At 44.0% G+C, this 19,074-nt stretch overlaps 1 protein-coding gene across 3 annotated transcripts in view; it reads right to left on the reverse strand.

Annotated features, from left to right (window-relative positions):
* Positions 1 to 19,074, reverse strand: part of LOC306856269 (E3 ubiquitin ligase RNF121-like) — a 113,010-nt gene that overhangs the window by 5,715 nt on the left and 88,221 nt on the right. For all 3 annotated transcript variants that reach the window (XM_079395427.1, XM_079395429.1, XM_079395428.1), the window contains 2 exons: positions 5,401 to 5,521; positions 2,106 to 2,239 (listed from right to left, as the gene is read on the reverse strand). In XM_079395427.1, the coding sequence (XP_079251553.1) occupies positions 2,106 to 2,239; positions 5,401 to 5,521 (255 nt within the window). The remainder of the gene's footprint in view (positions 1 to 2,105; positions 2,240 to 5,400; positions 5,522 to 19,074) is intronic.

The following is a 19,074-nucleotide window of genomic DNA, read 5'->3' on the forward strand; positions in this document are numbered from 1 at the left end:
AACTCTATTGTCTGTGGTTTAAAAAAGGTAGAAATGTTGTCACACTGTTACATGTAATTTTACTAATATCAATGTAAACTTGAAAATGAATAAAACCTTAACAAAAAGCATATAAATAGAATATATATATAATCAGTTCAAATTTGGTGACTCATTGTCTTATACAGGTACATCTCAAAACATTTGAATATCGTGAAATAGTTCATTTTTTCTTGTAACATTTCAAAAAGTTAAACTTTCATATATTTTAGATTCATTACATGTAATGTAAAGCATTTCAAAACTTTTTTTGTTTTAATTTTGATGATTAGAGCTTACAGCTCATGAAAGTCAAAAATCAGTATCTCCAAATATTAGAATATTTACATTTGAGTTTCAATTAATGACCATCCCTACAGTATAAATTCCGGGTATCTCTTGTTCTTTGAAACCACAATAATGGGGAAAACTGCTGACTTGGCAATGGTCCAGAAGACGAACATTGATGCCCTCCACAAAGAGGGTAAGTCACAGAGGGTCATTGGAAAGGTGTGGCTGTTTACAGAGTGCTGTATCAAAGCATATTAAATGCAAAGTTGACTGGAAGAATTTGGGTAGGAAAAGGTGCACAAGCAACAGGGTTGACTGCAAGCTTGAGAATACTGTCAAGCGAAGCTGATTCAAACACTTGGGAGAGCTTCACAAGGTGTGGACTGAAGCTGGAGTCAGTGCATCAAGAGTCACCACGCTCAGACGTCTTCAGGAAAAGGGCTACCAAGCCACTTCTGAAACAGAGACAACGTCAGAAGCATCTTACCTGGGCTGTGGAGAAAAAGAACTGGACTGTTGCTCAGTGGTCCAAAGTCCTCTTTTCAGATGAAAGTAAATTTTGCATTTAATTTGGAAATCAAGGTCCCAGAGTCTGGAGGAAGAGTGGAGAGGTGCAGAATCCATGTTGCTTGAAGTCCAGTGTGAAATTTTCACAGTCAGTGATGATTTGGACTGCCATGTCATCTGCTGGTGTTGGTCCACTGTGTTTTCTGAAGTCCACAGTCAACGCAGCCATCTACCAGGAAATTTTAGAGCACTTCATGCTTCCTTCTGCTGACAAGCTTTATGGAGATACTGATTTTATTTTCCAGCAGGGCTTGGCACCTGCCCACACTGCCAAAGGAACAAAAAGCTGGTTCAATGACCATGGTGTTACTGGGCTTGATTGGCCAGCAAACTCGCCTGACTTGAACCCCATAGAGAATCTATGGAGTATTGTCAAGAGGAAGATGAGAGACACCAGACCCAACAATGCATATGACCTGAAGGCCACTATCAAAGCAACCTGGGCTTCCATTACACCTGAGCAGTGCCACAGGCTGATTTCCTCCATGCCACGCCGCATTGATGCAGTAATTCATGCAAAAGGAGGCCCAACCAAGTATTGAGTGCATAGAAATGAACATACTATTCAGAAGCCTGACATTTCTGTTTAAAATATCCTTTTTTTAATTGATCTTATGTAATATTCAAATTTTCTGAGACACTGAATTTTGGGTTTTCATTATCTGTAAGCCATAATCATCAAAATGTCAAGAAATAAAGGCTTGAAATATTTCACTCTATGTGTAATGAATTTATATAATATATGAGTTTCACTTTCTGAAACGAGTGACAAAAAATACCGACCTTTTTCATGATATTATAATTTTTTGAGGTGCACCTGTATATGCTTAGATAATGAGGAGATGGACGAAACATAATACAACAATAGTGGCATACACTTTACATAAAGGTCTGTTGTTCACTAAACATTATGTAGATTATTTGGATCAGGCTCCTGGTGTGCAGTCCATGAGGGTGGCATTAGGGTCCGACGTCCTCTAATGGGACCAGTGCTCACAGCCCAGGACCATACAGCTTGACTGGCATTTGACAGAGAACACCATAATTGGCAGGTCCACCATCTCCAGTGCACCTGTTTTTACTTTCAATGTCAAACATTTTCAAGGACAATATAAAAAATTCTATTACATTTTAAACCTTGAAAACATAAGTTAAATCAAGCATTTTCCAAACTCTGGAGCTTGCAGATATGACAAATGAACACAAATGTAAACGCCAGTAAAGGATACACATGATTGCAGGACAGTCTGTATGTGTTCTCTATGATTCCTTCTTCACTCACATCCACAAGAATTGGCTGACCACAGACGGCACAGATGCTGTCTGACAGGTGCTTAGTGGGCATTCCAGATGCACTGTAATACTGAAACAACAGATCTGTACATCAGGTTGTCCGGACAAAGCAACTTATAATAGATGCAATAATAAAATATATTGATGATTTCTATAAAATAAGTACAGATCAGTATTTTCAGTGTCTTTATGAACTGTAGTAGTTGTGAAATTCAGACCTCTATGAACTAGAATACAGACTCCTCTCCTCTTTCCTGATTTATGAGATGAATAAAAAGCCTTGTCCGCCCAGTATTTTTTTAATTTTTCGTGTTCTCTGTCTGATAAATGCATTTCTTGAAGAAATGCTATCTGACATTTGAGTTGTCTCAGCTGATTGAGAATCTGTTTTCTTTTGATAGGGCTATGAAGGCCATTTCAATTATAACATTACCTTACATGGACCTAATGACCTGGATTTGATGCCAAGAATAAACCTGAAGGCATGGAAAGTCTAAGGAGAGTAGCAATACATATATGTGTAAATATAGGAGTATAGCTCTGTAAAGAAAAAAAAAATCTCAATCTTTGGTCCCTATAATGATCTCTGAAGAACAAGAGTAAAGCATGAACACATCCCAAAGAGAACGTGGGATTTAACAAGTAGGAAAAATATCACTTTACAAATCAAGAAAACTAAATCAAACTAAAAGTTTCTAGGCTATATTTAGGCTATATTTATCCATATTTCAAACGTAATAAACATTTCTCACTTCCGCTGACTTTAACAAATTTCTTTACAAATCCTCGTTTTGTGCTTTAATTAATGTTTTGTTTAGTTTTCTCTCCGCATTCGTTACTAATCATGCAAAAAATACACATATGTAAATATAAATAGACAAAAATGGAAAAATAAATTGAAAAATAAATAAATTGTATGTACAGTTGTGCTATAGATGATAGAATGGAATAGAATAGAATGAGATGCAGGGATGTGCTAGGATGGAGGTGGTAACAAGTAAATATAAGGTTATTGCACATTTTTATTGCATAATGTGGGGAACATTTAACTGTTCATAAGGTAGATTGCCTGGGGGAAGAAACTGTTCTTGTGCCTGGCTGTCCTGGCTCTGTAGCGCTGGCCAGGTGGCAAAAGTTCAAAAAGGGGATGACTTGGCCCTTTCCCTAACTCTGGATGTATACAGTTCTTGGAGAGTGGGCAGGGGAGCACCAATAATCCTATCAGCAGTCCGAACTGTTCTCTGCAGATGTCTGATTTTGTAGCTGAGCCAAACCAGACAGTTATTGATGTGCACAGAACAGACTCGATGACGGCTGAGTAGAACTGTTTCAGCAGCTCCTGTGGCAGCTGGTGAAGGAAGTACAACCTTTGTTGGGCCTTTTTTTACAATGGAGTCGATGTGAGTGTCCCACTTCAGGTCCTGGGAGATGATAGATCCCAGGAACGTGAATGTCTCCACTGCAGCCACAGTGCTGTCTATGATGGTGAGTGGGGAGAGTGCAGGGGGGTTTCTCCTGAGGTCCATGATCATCTCCACTGTTTTGAGCGTGTTCAGCTCCAGGTTTTAAGACTGCACCAGACAGCCAGCTGCTCAACCTCCTGTCTGTAAGCAGACTCGTCGCTGTCCTGGATGAGACCGATGACTGTAGTGTCGTCTGCGAACTTCAGGAGCTTGACAGAGGGGTCTTTAGAGGTGCAGTCGTTGGTGTATAGGGATAAGAGCAGTGGGGAGAGAACATATCCCTGAGGGGCACCAGTGTTGGTGGAGTTTGACATGAACTTCCCCAGTCTCACTAGCTGCTGCCTATCTGTCAGAAAGCTGGTGATCCACTAACAGATAGAGCTAGGGACAGAGAGCAAATCTACAATAAAACTCATTCAGGTCTTCAGCAAGTTGTTGATTCATCTCAGTGCTGGTGTCTTGCAGTTGGTGATGGCTTTCAAACCTTTCCACACTGAAGCTGAGTCATTGGAAGTGAACTGATCTTCCAACTTTTTAGCGTAGGTCCTTTTAGCCACTCTAATCTTTTTATTCAGTGTGTTCCTGGCCTGATTGTACAAGACTCTGTCCCCATTTCTGTAGGCATCCTCTTTGGCCTGACGAAGATGTCTGAGTTTTGCTGTAAACCATGGCTTATCATTGTTGAATGTTAAATAAGTCCTGGTAGGAATGCATATATCCTCACAGAAACTAATAGAGAAATGTTACAGTCTCTGTGAGCTTGTCCAGATCGGTGGTAGCAGCATCAAAAACGCTCCAATCAGTGCAATCGAAACAGGCTTGTAAAACCCACTCTGTTTCGTTGGTCAATCTCTTTACAGTCTTTACTACACGTTTAGCAGATTTAAGTTTTTTCCTGTAGGTTAGTATAAGGTGAACCAGGCAGTGGCCAGCGAGCCCCAAAGCTGCCCATGGGACAGAGTGGTATGCATTCTTTATTGTGTGTCTCTGGTGGGACAGGTAACATGCTGTTTGATTTTGTCAGTTCACAGGAGAACTTTATTAAAGTTGGCTTTATTAAAGTCCCCAAGAATGATTAAAACAGAGTCTGGGTGTTGTTGCTCTGTCTCTTTGATCTGATCAGCGAGTTTCTGTAAAGCTGAGCTCATGTGCGCTTCCTGAGGAATGCAAATAATCACAAGAATGAACGAGCAAAACTCCCACGACAAATAGAAAGGCTTACAGTTAATGAAGAGCGCTTCTAGTCAAGTCAAGTCAAATCACTATTATTTGTATAGCGCTTTTAACAATGCAAATTGTGTCAAAGCAGCTTTACATCAGCTTGATACAAAACTGGGTGGCCTTATATCAGCTTTACAGTATTTAGACGGGGAAATAGTGAAAAAGCAAGTTTTACTTTTTAATATGCATTGCTAGGGACTTTATTTGGACAACTTTAAAGATGCTTTTCTCAATATATATATATTATATATATTTAATATAATATATATATATATTTTTTTGCACCCTCAGATTCCAGATATTCAAATAGTTGTATCTCTGCCAAATATAGTCCTATCCTAACAAACCATACATCATCTTATTTATTTTGATAGTGTATAAATCTCAATTTCAAAAAATTTATGCTTAAGACTGGTTTTGTGGTCCAGGGTCACATTTGTTATAGGAAAAAGGTATACAGTACATACGTAAATGTAGGTAATATAATGTAATGTTTATCCATATAGGTAAGCAAATGTAATGTTTATCCATTGATTTAAGCTCTTACCCCAACTGTAGATGCCATAAAATCAGCACACATCTCTGCAAAATCCCGACCGAGTACACCATAGTACAGGCCATAAAAGAGAAGTGAAACGCCAAAATCCATAGCATCTTCTGGCTTTATTCTGAAACCATAAAGAGAGGTGACATACGACTTAAATGATCTGTAAGGAAAACAGGTCAATTTAGCTCAAACGGGATCATTTTATAGGGAATTTGGATAGAATCACTGTTTTACGGCTGATCACTGAGTCGGTTCACTGAACAACATCAACTCTGCAATGGATATTAAAATCAAAAAATATAGTGAAAGTTTAAGACATTAACTTGTAAGCACAAAACACAATATACTTCTCTTTTCAATATAAATAAGACTTTATTGGATAAATCTAAGACATGTAAACTAATCTAACACATGAACACACGCATTCACACAAGTTGCAGAAAGAGAGAAAGTGAGGAAAGATCAAACCTGAACAACCATCAAACACTTATTTAACCCTCACATTGAGTTTCTCAATGAGGCTAAAATTGATATTAAATGCACCAGCTCAGCTAGAATCCGGAGTTTGTACTTGTGTTGCCTTTATTTTAAGGGAAGTCACTTTTGTTGTCGTCTTTGCAGATAAGGGGGTTTCCCGAGGTTGCTGATTGGCTGGAAGTTCAGTAGTCGTTGAAGTGAAGTCTTGGGCGTTGGCTGACGAATGGTTTCAGAGTCAGTTGCTGGTTGAAGTTTTGAGGCAGTCACAGACTCGAGTTGAACTCGTAGACCAGGCGTGGTGGCAAAAACTTAACTCAGAACACAAAACTCAACGGAAAGAAAAGAAACTAAGGTTAAAGAATAAAAGGATGTAATGAGACTAGATGTGTTTTCTTCTCATCGTGGCTAAATAGCAGCTGGCATGTAAGCCAGAGCATGCTCAAAGAGTGCTAAAAAGGCAGCATCAAAATGTGGTGGCAAAAGGCAAGAAAAGACAAAACACAAAAACGTATGGTTTGATGGTGTCCTGAGTTTTTAACTGGGCTTTTGGACACATTCCAAAATGGTGTGTTGACCAATTAGATATTGTCTTAGCTCTGGTGTTGATCTGTTTTTCCTCCCAATCCATAAATCAACATGTTCCCTATCAGTCGGTCACTCCGAGTCACGTCGGTGACCGACGAATTGGGATCTCGCTTAGAGAGACCAATCCCCTACGAGAGTATCTAAACAAGCCAATGGATATTGGCATGCGATTATTGCATCCAGCTGCCGCTAATCACAGCGTGAGTATAAGTAGGCAGCGGGTGCAGCGCATATTCAGCTTTTCGCTTCGGAGCCGAGCGTTCATCGTTCTGCTCCTGACCATCCTACAGTGTCTGCAAGTCAGTGCGCTCTTCGAGGCATTCTTGTGCTGGTGGTACGGCGCGTCAGCGGCGGTGGTTCTTCCTGTGTCGAGTGGATTGCACACATCAGGTTGCACTACCCACTGATTGTGTTGCAAACAGCCATCTCCCCTGTGCGCTTCAGCACACTGAAAGAGTGATTTCTCTAAAAGAGCATTCACGGGTGCGTCTTTTTAAAGACGACGTTGCATCTGGCAAACTCGACATTACGTCTTTGTAAAGACGAGTTGGGTCTTGCTTCAGACAACGTGTCACCCGTGCGTTTCTGGATGCGGTCGTTACCTGGTGCCGGGTGATGGTCATGATCGCTACCTCACATGCCTGGGCAGTAAGCATGCTGAGGTGGCGCTCGTGGATGAGGCATCTTCTCATGGTGGGATGATGATCATCTTGGAGTTGCGGGCCAGGCTCTGATACCTCGACAAAGGGACGGAGCTCTGTTGCCTCTGCCTTGATTTGGCTCTCGTTCTGGCTGCAGACAGACGGGGACCATTTCAGGCGGTGGCATGGTGGCAAACCCTCCAGGGAACAAACCCTCTCGAGGGACCATCGCCCCTCTTGCGCTCCAAAACCAGTTGAGCTGTCAGTGGAATGTGCTGGGCCCTCTACAAGGGGAGCACCAGCAGTTACCCTGGCGCTCCTCCCGATGACCAGACGTCGACTGCTGCATCGGAGGGTGAGCTGGAGATTTCTGGGCAAGAAGATTGGGCTGCTGCTGCTCCGGCTCTAGAAATCACGGCTATGCTTTTCCGGGCCACTGAGAGGGTAGGGCTCGAGTGGAGATCCCACCGTGTCCCGAGCCCTCGAGGTTGGACGACTGGTTTCTCGGGGTAGCTTGCGCTGAGGCGATCCAACACCTCCTGCCCCGGCGGGCAGCTGCTGCCTCCACCCGTCCGCCGGCTGCAGCGCCCCAACCTGCTTGTCACCGAGGGCGGCCCCTGCGTCCGTCCCTGCTCCCGCACCGCATCCGCAGCAGCTTCCAGAAGCGGTGCCGTTGAGCTGGGCGTAGGCAGGCCGCCCCGCCCGTCCTGGCCCCCGTCAAACCTGGCGGTGAGCGGAAGAGCAAGAGGCACAAGACGGGCGACCCAGAGAGAGAGAGAGGACTGCTTTGGGAGGTGGCGGATGCGCCTCCCCCTCCCCCGGAGGAGGGCCGGGTGGAGATTCTTCTATTTCAAAAATCTCGACAAGAAGCGGTTGTCTCTGCCTCTGGGTCCCAAGAGGGCATGGAGAGTCACGGACGGACCAACTCCGGACCGCGCTCATCCTCCTCTTCGCCAGCTGGCAGCAGTGGGTGGTTCGAGAGCGTCATCAAAGGCCCTACTCACGCACCCTCTGCCAAACCTCGGAACCAGGTAAGCGCGCACCGCACACTCGGACCCCTTGGGCCGCCACGGGCCGTGTTCCTGTGTTCCACCTCGCTGCCCCACCGCGGGTACGTCGGTGGTCCCGCTGGTCCGCTTGTACGGTGTTTGGGTGCCTGCGTCTACCCAGCCCGTCTTGCTGCCTCCAGTGGACCATCTGACTCGGCTATGCGGCTCAGTTTCCTCCCAAGTTCAGGGGCATCCACCTCACAGCAGTGAAGGCAGCTGATGCTCATGTCTCGTGTGGAGAGATCGCTGTCCTACTGGCGGAGGACGCGATGGAGCCGGTCCCTCCAGCCGATATGAAGACAGGGCTTGCAACCCTTACTTCATTGTACCCAAGAAAGCGGTGGGTTACGACCAATCTTGGATCTGCGTGTCTGGAACTGGGCCCTTCACAGGCTTTCGTTCAAGACACTCACGCAGAAACGCATCTTTGGGTGCATCCGTCCCTGAGATTGGTTTGCAGCGGTCGACCTGAAGGACGTGTACTTCCATGTGTCGATTCCTTCCGCGTCACAGGCCATTCCTGTGGGTCGAAGGACGGGCATATCAGTACAAGGTCCTGCCCTTCGGGCTGTCCCTGTTACCCCGTGTCTTCACGAAAGTTGCGGAGGCAGCCCTTGTTCCCATGAGAGAACAGGGCGTTCGCATTTTCAACTACCTCAACGACTGGCCCATACTGGCTCAGTCTCAGGACCAGTTGTGCGAACACAGGGATTTGGTGTCACACCTCAGCCAGTTGGGCCTTCAGGTCAACTGGGAAAAGAGCAAACTCTCCTCGACGCAGAGGTTCTCTTTTCTCGGCATGGAGTTGGATTTGGTCAGCCAGACAGCACGCCTCACGCAGGAACGTGCTCTGTCGGTGTTGAACTGCCTGAATAGGTTCAAGAGCAGGTCAGCGGTCCCACTGAAACAATTTCAGCGGCTCCTGGGGCATATGGCAGCTCCAGCGGCAGTCACGCCGCTGGGGCTGCTTCATATGAGACCCCTTCAACACTGGCTCCATGGCCAAGTCCTGAGGTGGGCATGGCAGCGCGGCACTCACCGGGTCCAAGTTACACCGGCCTGCCGCCAAACCCTCACCCCGTGGTCAGACCTCTCGTTTCTGCGGGCAGGAGTGCCCCTGGAACAGGTCTCCAGGCTTGCTGTGATTTACACAGATGCCTCCACCACCGGCTGGGGCGCCACGTTCAACGGGCTTGCAGTGTCGGGGGTTTGGACGGGCCTCCTACTGCACTGGCACATCAATTGCCTAGAGTTGCTAGCAGTACGTCTGGCCTTCATCCGTCTCAGAAGGCGCTCACGAGGCAAGCACGTACTCGTCCGCATGCACAACACTGCGACCGTTGTGTACATCAATCGACACGGTGGTCTACGCTCCCGTCGCATGTCGCAACTCGCCCGCCACCTCGTCCTCTGGAGTCAGAAGCATCTGAGGTCGCTTCGTGCCATTCATATTCCGGGCTTGCTCAACCGGACAGCCGACGAGCTGTCACGAGCTGCGCTCCCCGGAGAATGGAGACTCCATCCCCAGACGGTCCAGCTCAGCTGGCCGCGGGGCCTTCGCAAGTATGCGTCTCCCCCAGCGAGCCTTCTCGCAAAAACAGATACTATGCAAGATCAGGGAGGACGAGCAGCGGGTCCTGCTCGTGGCGCCGTACTGGCCCACTCGGACTTGGTTCTCAGAACTGATGCTCCTCGTGACAGCCCCTCCTTGGCAGATTCCTCTGAGGAAGGATCTACTGACTCAGAGACAGGGCACCTTATGGCACCCGCGTCCAGACCTAAGAAGCTGGAAACTTCATGTCTGGTCCCTGGAGCGGGACGCGGAGGTTCTAGGTGACCTACCCCAAGGGGTAGTTGACACCATCGCTTCGGCTAGAGCGCCGTCCACGAGACAGGCTTATGCCTTGGAATGGAACCTGTTCGTCGAGTGGTGTTTTTCTCACCGAGAAGACCCCCGGGAAGTGCCGATTAGGGTCGTGCTTTCCTTTTTGCAGCAGGGGTTGGAGTGAAGGCTGTCTCCCTCCACCCTTAAAGTCTATGCGGCTGCGATTGCTGCCAATCACGACCCCGTGGAAGGGAAGTCGGTGGGTAAGCATGACTTGCTCATCAGGTTCCTTAGGGGGGCAAGAAGGTTAAATCCCCCACAGCCCCCCTCTATACCCTCTTGGGACCTGTCTCTAGTGCTCTAAGCACTACAGCAGGCCCCATTCGAGCCTTTGCAGTCAGTTGAGCTGCAGTTTCTTTCATTGAAGACTCTGCTCCTGCTTGCATTGTCCTCCATCAAGAGGGTAGGGGACCTGCACGCATTTTCGGTCGACGATTCGTGCCTAGAGTTTGGGCCGGCTGACTACCAGGTAATCCTAAGGCCCCGGCCTAGCTATGTGCCCAAGTTTCCCACTACTCCCTTCAGGGACCAGGTGGTGAGCCTGCAAGCGCTGCCCTCGGAGGAGGCAGACCCAGCCTTGCTTTGCTTTGTCCCGTCCGGGCCTTGAGATGCTACGTTGACAGGACACAAAGCTTCAGGACCTCAGACCAGCTCTTTGTTTGTCACGGAGGCCGGCAGAAGGGGAAGGCCGTCTCCAAGCAGAGGATGGCCCACTGGATAGTGGATGCCATCACCCTGGCTTATCAGGTACAGGGTGTGCCCTGCCCGTTCAGGTTGAGAGCTCACTCTACTAGAGCTGTTGCATCCTCCTGGGCGTTGGCTCGTGGCACCTCGCTGGCAGATATTGTAGAGCTGCGGGCTGGGCGACACCTAACACGTTCGCTAGGTTCTATAGCCTTCGTGTGGAACCGGTTTCCTCCTGTGTTCTCACCTCAAACGGGTAGAAGCACTGAGAGGCTCCGTTTTCGGGTCGGCTTGCTAAAATTGCTCCAGAGAGTCCGTACTGTAGACCCTGTCGAGTTCCTCCGTCCCCTCGGCAGTCAGATGTGACGGGGCATCTGACACTAGGCCCTCACTCGTTGAATCCGTGAGAACCGGTAGAGGGCTGGGTTCCATATGAAAGGCCTTTTGGACCCCATATGTGTATAGTTCACGGTATAGCCTGAGAGCCCGTGTTTCCCCGGCAGGTCTTCTGCCAATCTCCATGAGGTACAATTTCCTCTAATTCTCCATATGCGCCTAAGGTTGATCATATGCGTAATTGCTCCGAACCTCCTGCGGGAAGGGCGAGCTTCCGTAGCGTCCAGTTCCAACTGGAACAGGTACGTTTTCCCAGTGTTATCCAGTCTTACTGAGTGGGTAATGCCATGGCAACAGTAGTTGGTCTTCTGTGGTAGCCCTGACCTGCGCCAAAAAATAGGGGCTCAGGAGGCTTCCACAGGACACTGGAAGGGGCAGTACCCGTGGCCCTTTGGTAGGGATCCCAATTCGTCGGTCACCGACGTGACTCGGAGTGACCGACTGATAGGGAACGTCTCGGTTACGTATGTAACCCTCGTTCCCTGAAGAAGGGAACGGAGACGTCACGTCCCGTCGCCACGGCTGCTGTACCACCGCTGAGCGGCCGGGTCACCGGCTCGGCTCCTCAGTGAAAACCTGAATATGCGCTGCACCCGCTGCCTACTTATACTCACGCTGTGATTAGCGGCAGCTGGATGCAATAATCGCATGCCAATATCCATTGGCTTGTTTAGATACTCTCGTAGGGGATTGGTCTCTCTAAGCGAGATCCCAATTCGTCAGTCACCGACGTGACGTCTCCGTTCCCTTCTTCAGGGAACGAGGGTTACATACCTAACAGAGACCTTATCTTAGTCACATGGTCCAAAATTTCCCGCTCTTGCGGAGTATAATTTTGGACATGATTTCTATAACCAGAACATGATACATTTGACAAAGAATTGATTGGAAGAAATATTTCAAGCGAGAATTTGCATGCTCATATATACCAAACATGAATATAAACCCTTAAACTGTTCAATAGTTATTAAAAAGACATACACAATGAGTGATTAGATCGTATCGTGGACAGATTTATGACGAACATCCTGTTGTCTCGGGCCTCTTTGTGGAATTCCGGCTCCTCATGTTTCGATGTTCTGATAGAATCTTAAATTGTCTGATTCGCTCTGATATGCTACAGATCACATCTATGCAGTTGACAACAAGTCTAAGGCTGCGTGATATATTTTTGACACACTGGTATATTATGTTGGGATCATTGTTTTTGTATGGGATTATGTTTTGTCAGTGATATAAAATGAATCAACCTTGTGAATATATTTTTGATCACCATGAGGTGTTTTTATTTGAGAACATTCCAACAGATTTTAGAAGGGTTTCTTTCTTAAACTTGCAATAAAGTTGAAATGTTTAATTTAGTTCTAAATGATTCACAAGCTTTGTCCCAGACAGTACTTAATTCAATACAAAACAAGCAACTAATAATTTCACATACTATTTAATAAAGATGGGTGTGAGCTGGGGCACAAGACCTAATTCAGCTATTTGTTTGTTTCAGCACTCAAAAGCCCAAGTGCAGTATTGTGCGCTGATGCAAACAAATGAATTACACAAGGTATTGCACATGCTTCAGTGTAATTATTTGTATGTACATATTTCTATTTATGGCTATGAATGGTTTATAGGTTCCATTTAGCCTTAAAAATCCCTTTACCATGGTAACCCAATTCCTGCCAAATATTTGTCTTACTATTCTCATTAAAAATATGTAATAGAATGTAGTAATTTTAGAACTATTAATTTAATTTTAGTTTCTGGAAATCGAGTCGTATCGATTTCATATTCGTATGATTAATGGATATTAATCAAAACGTCCAACTTATACCTTATTAACGATACCTCATTAACGACTTGTCCAGCAAGCATTAAAACCAGTATCTCTTAACAATCCAGTTATATTCCCGTGGCCACAGTAATACAGAATTGATTAGGTCATTTTGAGCATAGGTAACTTTTATCATAGGTAATTTTTAGCATAGGTAACGCAAATCTTTGGCAAATAGTTTCAGACTTGAAAATCACATAGCACCAGACAAAAGATTTCTTTATAAAGCAAATTTTATTTGCTACTCTAGAATACTACTAAGCTAAAATAACACAAAACGTACACACACAAACACACACATTGCAGGCAATGAACTTGAAGAAAGCTTAAACTAGCAGCTTAAAGCTTAAACTTTTGCTAGGTGCTAAAACCTTCCCTGAGGGAGTTTCAAGCAGAGAACTTGTCTTTATTCTTAAAATTACTTCAACCACTTTCAGTACGAAGCAGGAGCGGTCATACCAGCCGATCACGATCAGCGGGACTCCAGTGGAGAGAGTGGACAGCTTCAGATACCTGGGTGTTCACATCACGCAGGACTTGACTTGGTCCTGTCATACCAGCACCCTGGTGAAGAAGGCCAGGCAGCGTCTGTACCATCTGAGACGCTTAAAGGACTTTAGACTTCCCTCTCGGGTGCTTAAGACTTTTTACACCTGCACCATCGAGAGCGTCCTGACGGGCAGCATCACTTCCTGGTTCGGGAACTGCACTATGCAGGACAGACGAGCCCTCCAGAGGGTGGTGCGTTCAGCGGAACGTACCATTCACACCGAGCTCCCTAACCTGCAGGAGATCTACAGCAAGCGGTGCCTGACCAGGGCCAGGAAGATAGTGAAGGACCTCAGCCATCCCAACAATGGACTCTTTTCTCTGCTGCGGTCAGGGAGACGCTTCCGCTCCATGAAGGCGAACACAGAGAGAATGAGGAGGAGCTTCTTCCCGCAGGCCATTCGGAGTCTTAACCACTCTCCACTATAATCACATCACCCCACACTTCCACTTTGCACATTTTTCAAGTACAATCTGCACTAATTTGTAGAAGGTTACGTAAGGATAAATGAGTGGAACTTACATACCATTTGTCTTTGTCTTTAGTATCCTTTTACTCACTTATACACTTTACTGCACTGCACAGCACAGCACACGGACACTTTATCACTGACATACACTTTACTTTTTATAGAATCTATATAGAATCATATTCTATTTTTTATTCCTCATATCTATTTTTATTCTCATATCTATTTGTTATTTTATTTTATTGCTAGTTTATTTCTGTATATATGTTTACTGTACTTTTTCTATTTGTATTTTTGTAAACTTGAGGTTTTTCTTAATTTTGTTGGACAATTTGTTGGACAGTCGTACAATACATTTCACTACATGTCGTACTACGTATGTATATGTATGCGACAAATAAAATTTGAATTTGAATTTTGAATTTCTAGCAGAATTATGGAGAATTATTTGATTACTTGCTCTGAGTTGTTTCTGTTCCTTTCCTGGTTGAGGGAATCCTGGGTGCAGATTGGCTGCTGAAGTCGTCGTTGCGTGAGGTCACTGGGGATGCCCTCTTGCAATTGGTTGGTTTCTCTGTGACGTGATGACGCTCTTAGGAAGTCTGTTTAGAGTTCTTTCGGCTTCAGGTGTTAAAGTTTCTTTGGTCAGCACTTTTGAAGGCATGTGTGGATCCTTGCCAGATGGTATATGGCTGATAGCACTTAACAGCACGATCAGATGAGGAGCCGAAGATTCAAGCAGGTCAGCGCGCGAGCAAGCCGCAAGCAAAGCTTCTGTGACCATTTAAACGGGCCAATTTGGGATCCACCCACGGGAGGCTTCTTCCAATCAGATTGTGCCTATACAATCAGATTGTCCACCCCGCACGGCGTCATCCCGTGGATACATTATCTGATCAGTTGTTTTGTCACATGAAGAACAGCCTAACAGATTTCTATTCGTGTTGTAATCATGTATTATGATGAGAACAGTCAACTTTCATCCACACCAAATTATTGCTGACACAACTAGCTTTCTTTCAAAATCAAACAACAGGTATTTGGCATACACAAAGTACATACCTTAATTTTATATACTACATGGGTTAATGCGTCGATTAACATCCTATCCTCTAAATAATCACACCAAGCATATGAAAGACATAAAATAAACACACAACCTCAATATATATTGTCTATATATATATATATATATATATATATATATATATATATATATATATATATATATATATATATATATATATGTGGCTTTTGGTAGCAGCAACAATTATTATTTGTCTTTCGGAACACCCATAAAGGTCCAATTTTCTTTGTTCTGCCAATAAGAAGAAAAGGTGCGTTTCTCTGTTGGGGAGAAACGGGAGGTCATGGGAATGTCACTCCGGTCGGTGTGTATCTGTGAGAGTTCAACACCCAGTCTCATCATAAAAACGTCTCTCCTGCTTGATAAAATCATTGAATTACATGTTAACCCTCTGGTTGTGTTCGGACTCCGGTCACGCCTTTTGTGGTCCCGGTCAAAAATGACCGGACTCCAAACAACTGCTTATAAATCTGTCATTATGCTATATTATCACCAAATATTGGATTCAATCTTTTTGTCAACTTGTTTTCTTTCATTTAGGACTGGTTTTGTGTTTCTATTTGCTTCTGATTAATCGTAAGCCTCATTTATCTGAGAGTAGGTACCTCATTGTTTGAGTGAAAAAAGCATTTTTTATGAATAATTTTCATAATATGAGAGAAAAAATTATAAACATTTGCACTGTTTCTCACACTAGTGTACTTCAATGTTTAATCAGGAAGTTTGCTTTTAAATGCTTTTATTTTGTACAAAATTGCAAAAAGTCACACTCGTGGTGTTCCCGGTCAAAAATGACCGGACTCCAAACAATTGCTTATAAATCTGTCATTATGCTATATTATCACCAAATATTGGATTCAATCTTTTTGTCAACTTGTTTTCTTTCATTTAGGACTGGTTTTGTGTTTCTATTTGCTTCTGATTAATCGTAAGCCTCATTTATCCGAAAGTAGGTACCTCATTATTTGAGTGAAAAAAGCATTTTTTATGAATAATTTTCATAATATGAAATGAAAAATTATGAAAATTTGCACTGTTTCTCACACTAGTGTACTTTAATGTTTAATCAGGAAGTTTGCTTTTAAATGTTTTTATTTTGTACAAAATTGCAAAAAGTCACACTCGTGGTGTTCCCGGTCAAAAATGACCGGACTCCAAACAATTGCTTATAAATCTGTCATTATGCTATATTATCACCAAATATTGGATTCAATCTTTTTGTCAACTTGTTTTCTTTCATTTAGGATTGGTTTTGTGTTTCTATTTGCTTCTGATTAATCGTAAGCCTCATTTATCCGAAAGTAGGTACCTCATTTTTTGAGTGAAAAAATAATTTATGAATAATTTTCATAATATGAGAGAAAAAAATTCTAAAAATTTGCACTGTTTCTCACACTAGTGTACTTTAATGTTTAATCAAGAAGTTTGCTTTTAAATGCTTTTATTTTGTACAAAATTGCACAAAGTAACACTTGTCAAAAATGGCTGGCCATTGAAAGTGAATGGGGAAGAATGAAAGAAACAACTAGTGTTCAGGAGCATGTTGTGCTTGCAAACATAAATGCCTTGGACCAGTGCGTGCATGTATACTCACGCTATCACACACACACACACACACACACATCTATGCATACAAACTATTGTATTACACCTATTTCATCCTACCCTGAACTGTATGCAATATGCTTTTATGAATCTCATATTATAACTCTCTCTCTCTCTCTCTCTCTCACACACACACACACAATGCACACAAATGCTCAAACTGCCTTGTCTTTGGCCTGCATTGACTTCAAAATAATCTTTTTTTTTTTTCCATCCTTCGACCAGAACGTTACATCAACTTCAGCTGGGTCCTCAAAATCAGAAGATTGCTTCTTTTCAGTTGTTGCAAGGTTTTCAGCTTGTCCAGTGATATTTTTATCTTCCAATATATCTTGCAATGCATCGTCACTGTAAAATTCTTCAGTTGTCTTTTCCTCGTGTAAATGACAAGCAAGGCACTGTGAGGCATTTGTATGCTCTAGCATTTAATTGCAAACTTTCATTTACTCTGAGAGAACACGAAAGCCTCTAAACATATTGTCATAATGTTTTGTCTAGTACGGAGCTGCTTAGAGCTCATGGTGGTGGAAAGATTTCGGGGTGGGTGAAAAAAAATCGGGGTGGGAGGAAAAAATATTTTTCAAATCTTTTGCGTTCCCTCGCAAAACTTTGCGTACATCTTTGCGAGAGAACGCAAACATCTTTGCAAGAGAACGCAAGCATCTTTGCGAGAGAACGCAAGCATCTTTGCGAGAGAACGCAAGCATCTTTGCGAGAGAACGCAATGTTTTGCGAGGGAACGCAAGCGTCTTTGCGAGGGAACGCAAGCGTCTTTGCGAGGGAACGCAAGCATCTTTGCGAGAGAACGCAAGCATCTTTGCGAGAGAACGCAAGCATCTTTGCGAGAGAACGCAAGCATCTTTGCGAGAGAACGCAAACATCTTTGCGAGAGAACGCAAACATCTTTGCGAGAGAACGCAAACATCTTTGCGAGAGAACGCAAGCATCTTTGCGAGAGAACGCAAGCATCTTTGCGAGAGAACGCAAACATCTTTGCGAGAGAACGCAAGCATCTTTGCGAGAGAACGCAAACATCTTTGCGAGAGAACGCAAGCATCTTTGCGAGAGAACGCAAACATCTTTGCGAGAGAACGCAAACATCTTTGCAATGTTTTGCGAGGGAACGCAAACATCTTTGCGAGAGAACGCAATGTTTTGCGACGGAACGCAAGCATCTTTGCGAGAGAACGCAAGCATCTTTGCGAGAGAACGCAAGCATCTTTGCGAGAGAACGCAAGCATCTTTGCGAGAGAACGCAATGTTTTGCGAGGGAACGCAAGCATCTTTGCGAGAGAACGCAAACATCTTTGCGAGAGAACGCAATGTTTTGCGAGGGAACGCAAGCATCTTTGCGAGGGAACGCAAGCATCTTTGCGAGAGAACGCAAACATCTTTGCGAGAGAACGCAAAGTTTTGCGAGGGAACGCAAACATCTTTGCGAGAGAACGCAAAGTTTTGCGAGGGGAAGATTTGAAAAATATTTTTTCCCCCCACCCCGAAATCTTTCCACCACCATGAGCTCTAAGGGGCTCCGTAGTCTAGAATATGTGGTGAAAGAAAAGATGATTTTTGAGGTCAATGCAGGCTAAAGGCAAGGCAGTCTGAGCATGTGTGTGTGTGTGTATGTGTGAGAGAGAGAGAGAGAGTTATATCAGATTCATAAAAGGATATTGCATGCAGTTCAGGGTAGGATGAAATAGGTGTAATACTCACAATAGTTTGTATGCATGGATGGAGGGGTGTGTGTGTGTGTGCGCGTGCGCGTGTATGTGTGTGTGTGATAGCTTGAGTATAAATGCATCCACACATGCAAAGGTCCAAGGTCTTTGTTTGCAAGCACAACATGCTCCTGAACACTAGTTGTTTCTTTCATTCTTCCCCATTCACTTTCAATGGCCGGCCATTTTTGACAAGTGTTACTTTGTGCAATTTTGTACAAAATAAAAGCATTTAAAAGCAAACTTCTTGATTAAACATTAAAGTACACTAGTGTGAGAAACAGTGCAAATTTTCATAATTTTTCATTTCATATTATGAAAATTATTCATAATTTTTTTTTTTTTCACTCAAAAAATGAGGTGCCTACTTTCGGATAAATAAGGCTTACGATTAATCAGAAGCAAATAGAAACACAAAACCAGTCCTAAATGAAAGAAAACAAGTTGACAAAAAGAATGAATCCAATATTTAGTGATAATATAGCATAATGACAGATTTATAAGTGGTTGTTTGGAGTCCGGTCATTTTCGAACACAACCAGAGGGTTAAGCAGTCAGGAGGTCGTGTCCAGATCCAGAGGTCTTTGTCCTGTTTCTGGTTGAATTATGTTTAAGTGATAAGAAAGCCACAGTAAAGTCCTGTTCTGGAATACATCCAGATGTTCCCTCAAATTTATCCTGTTTTTTAGAGGTCTCCTGA

Source organism: Barbus barbus (genome assembly GCF_936440315.1).
Source record: "Barbus barbus genome assembly, chromosome: 36".
In the NCBI taxonomy this organism is placed as follows: domain Eukaryota; kingdom Metazoa; phylum Chordata; class Actinopteri; order Cypriniformes; family Cyprinidae; genus Barbus; species Barbus barbus.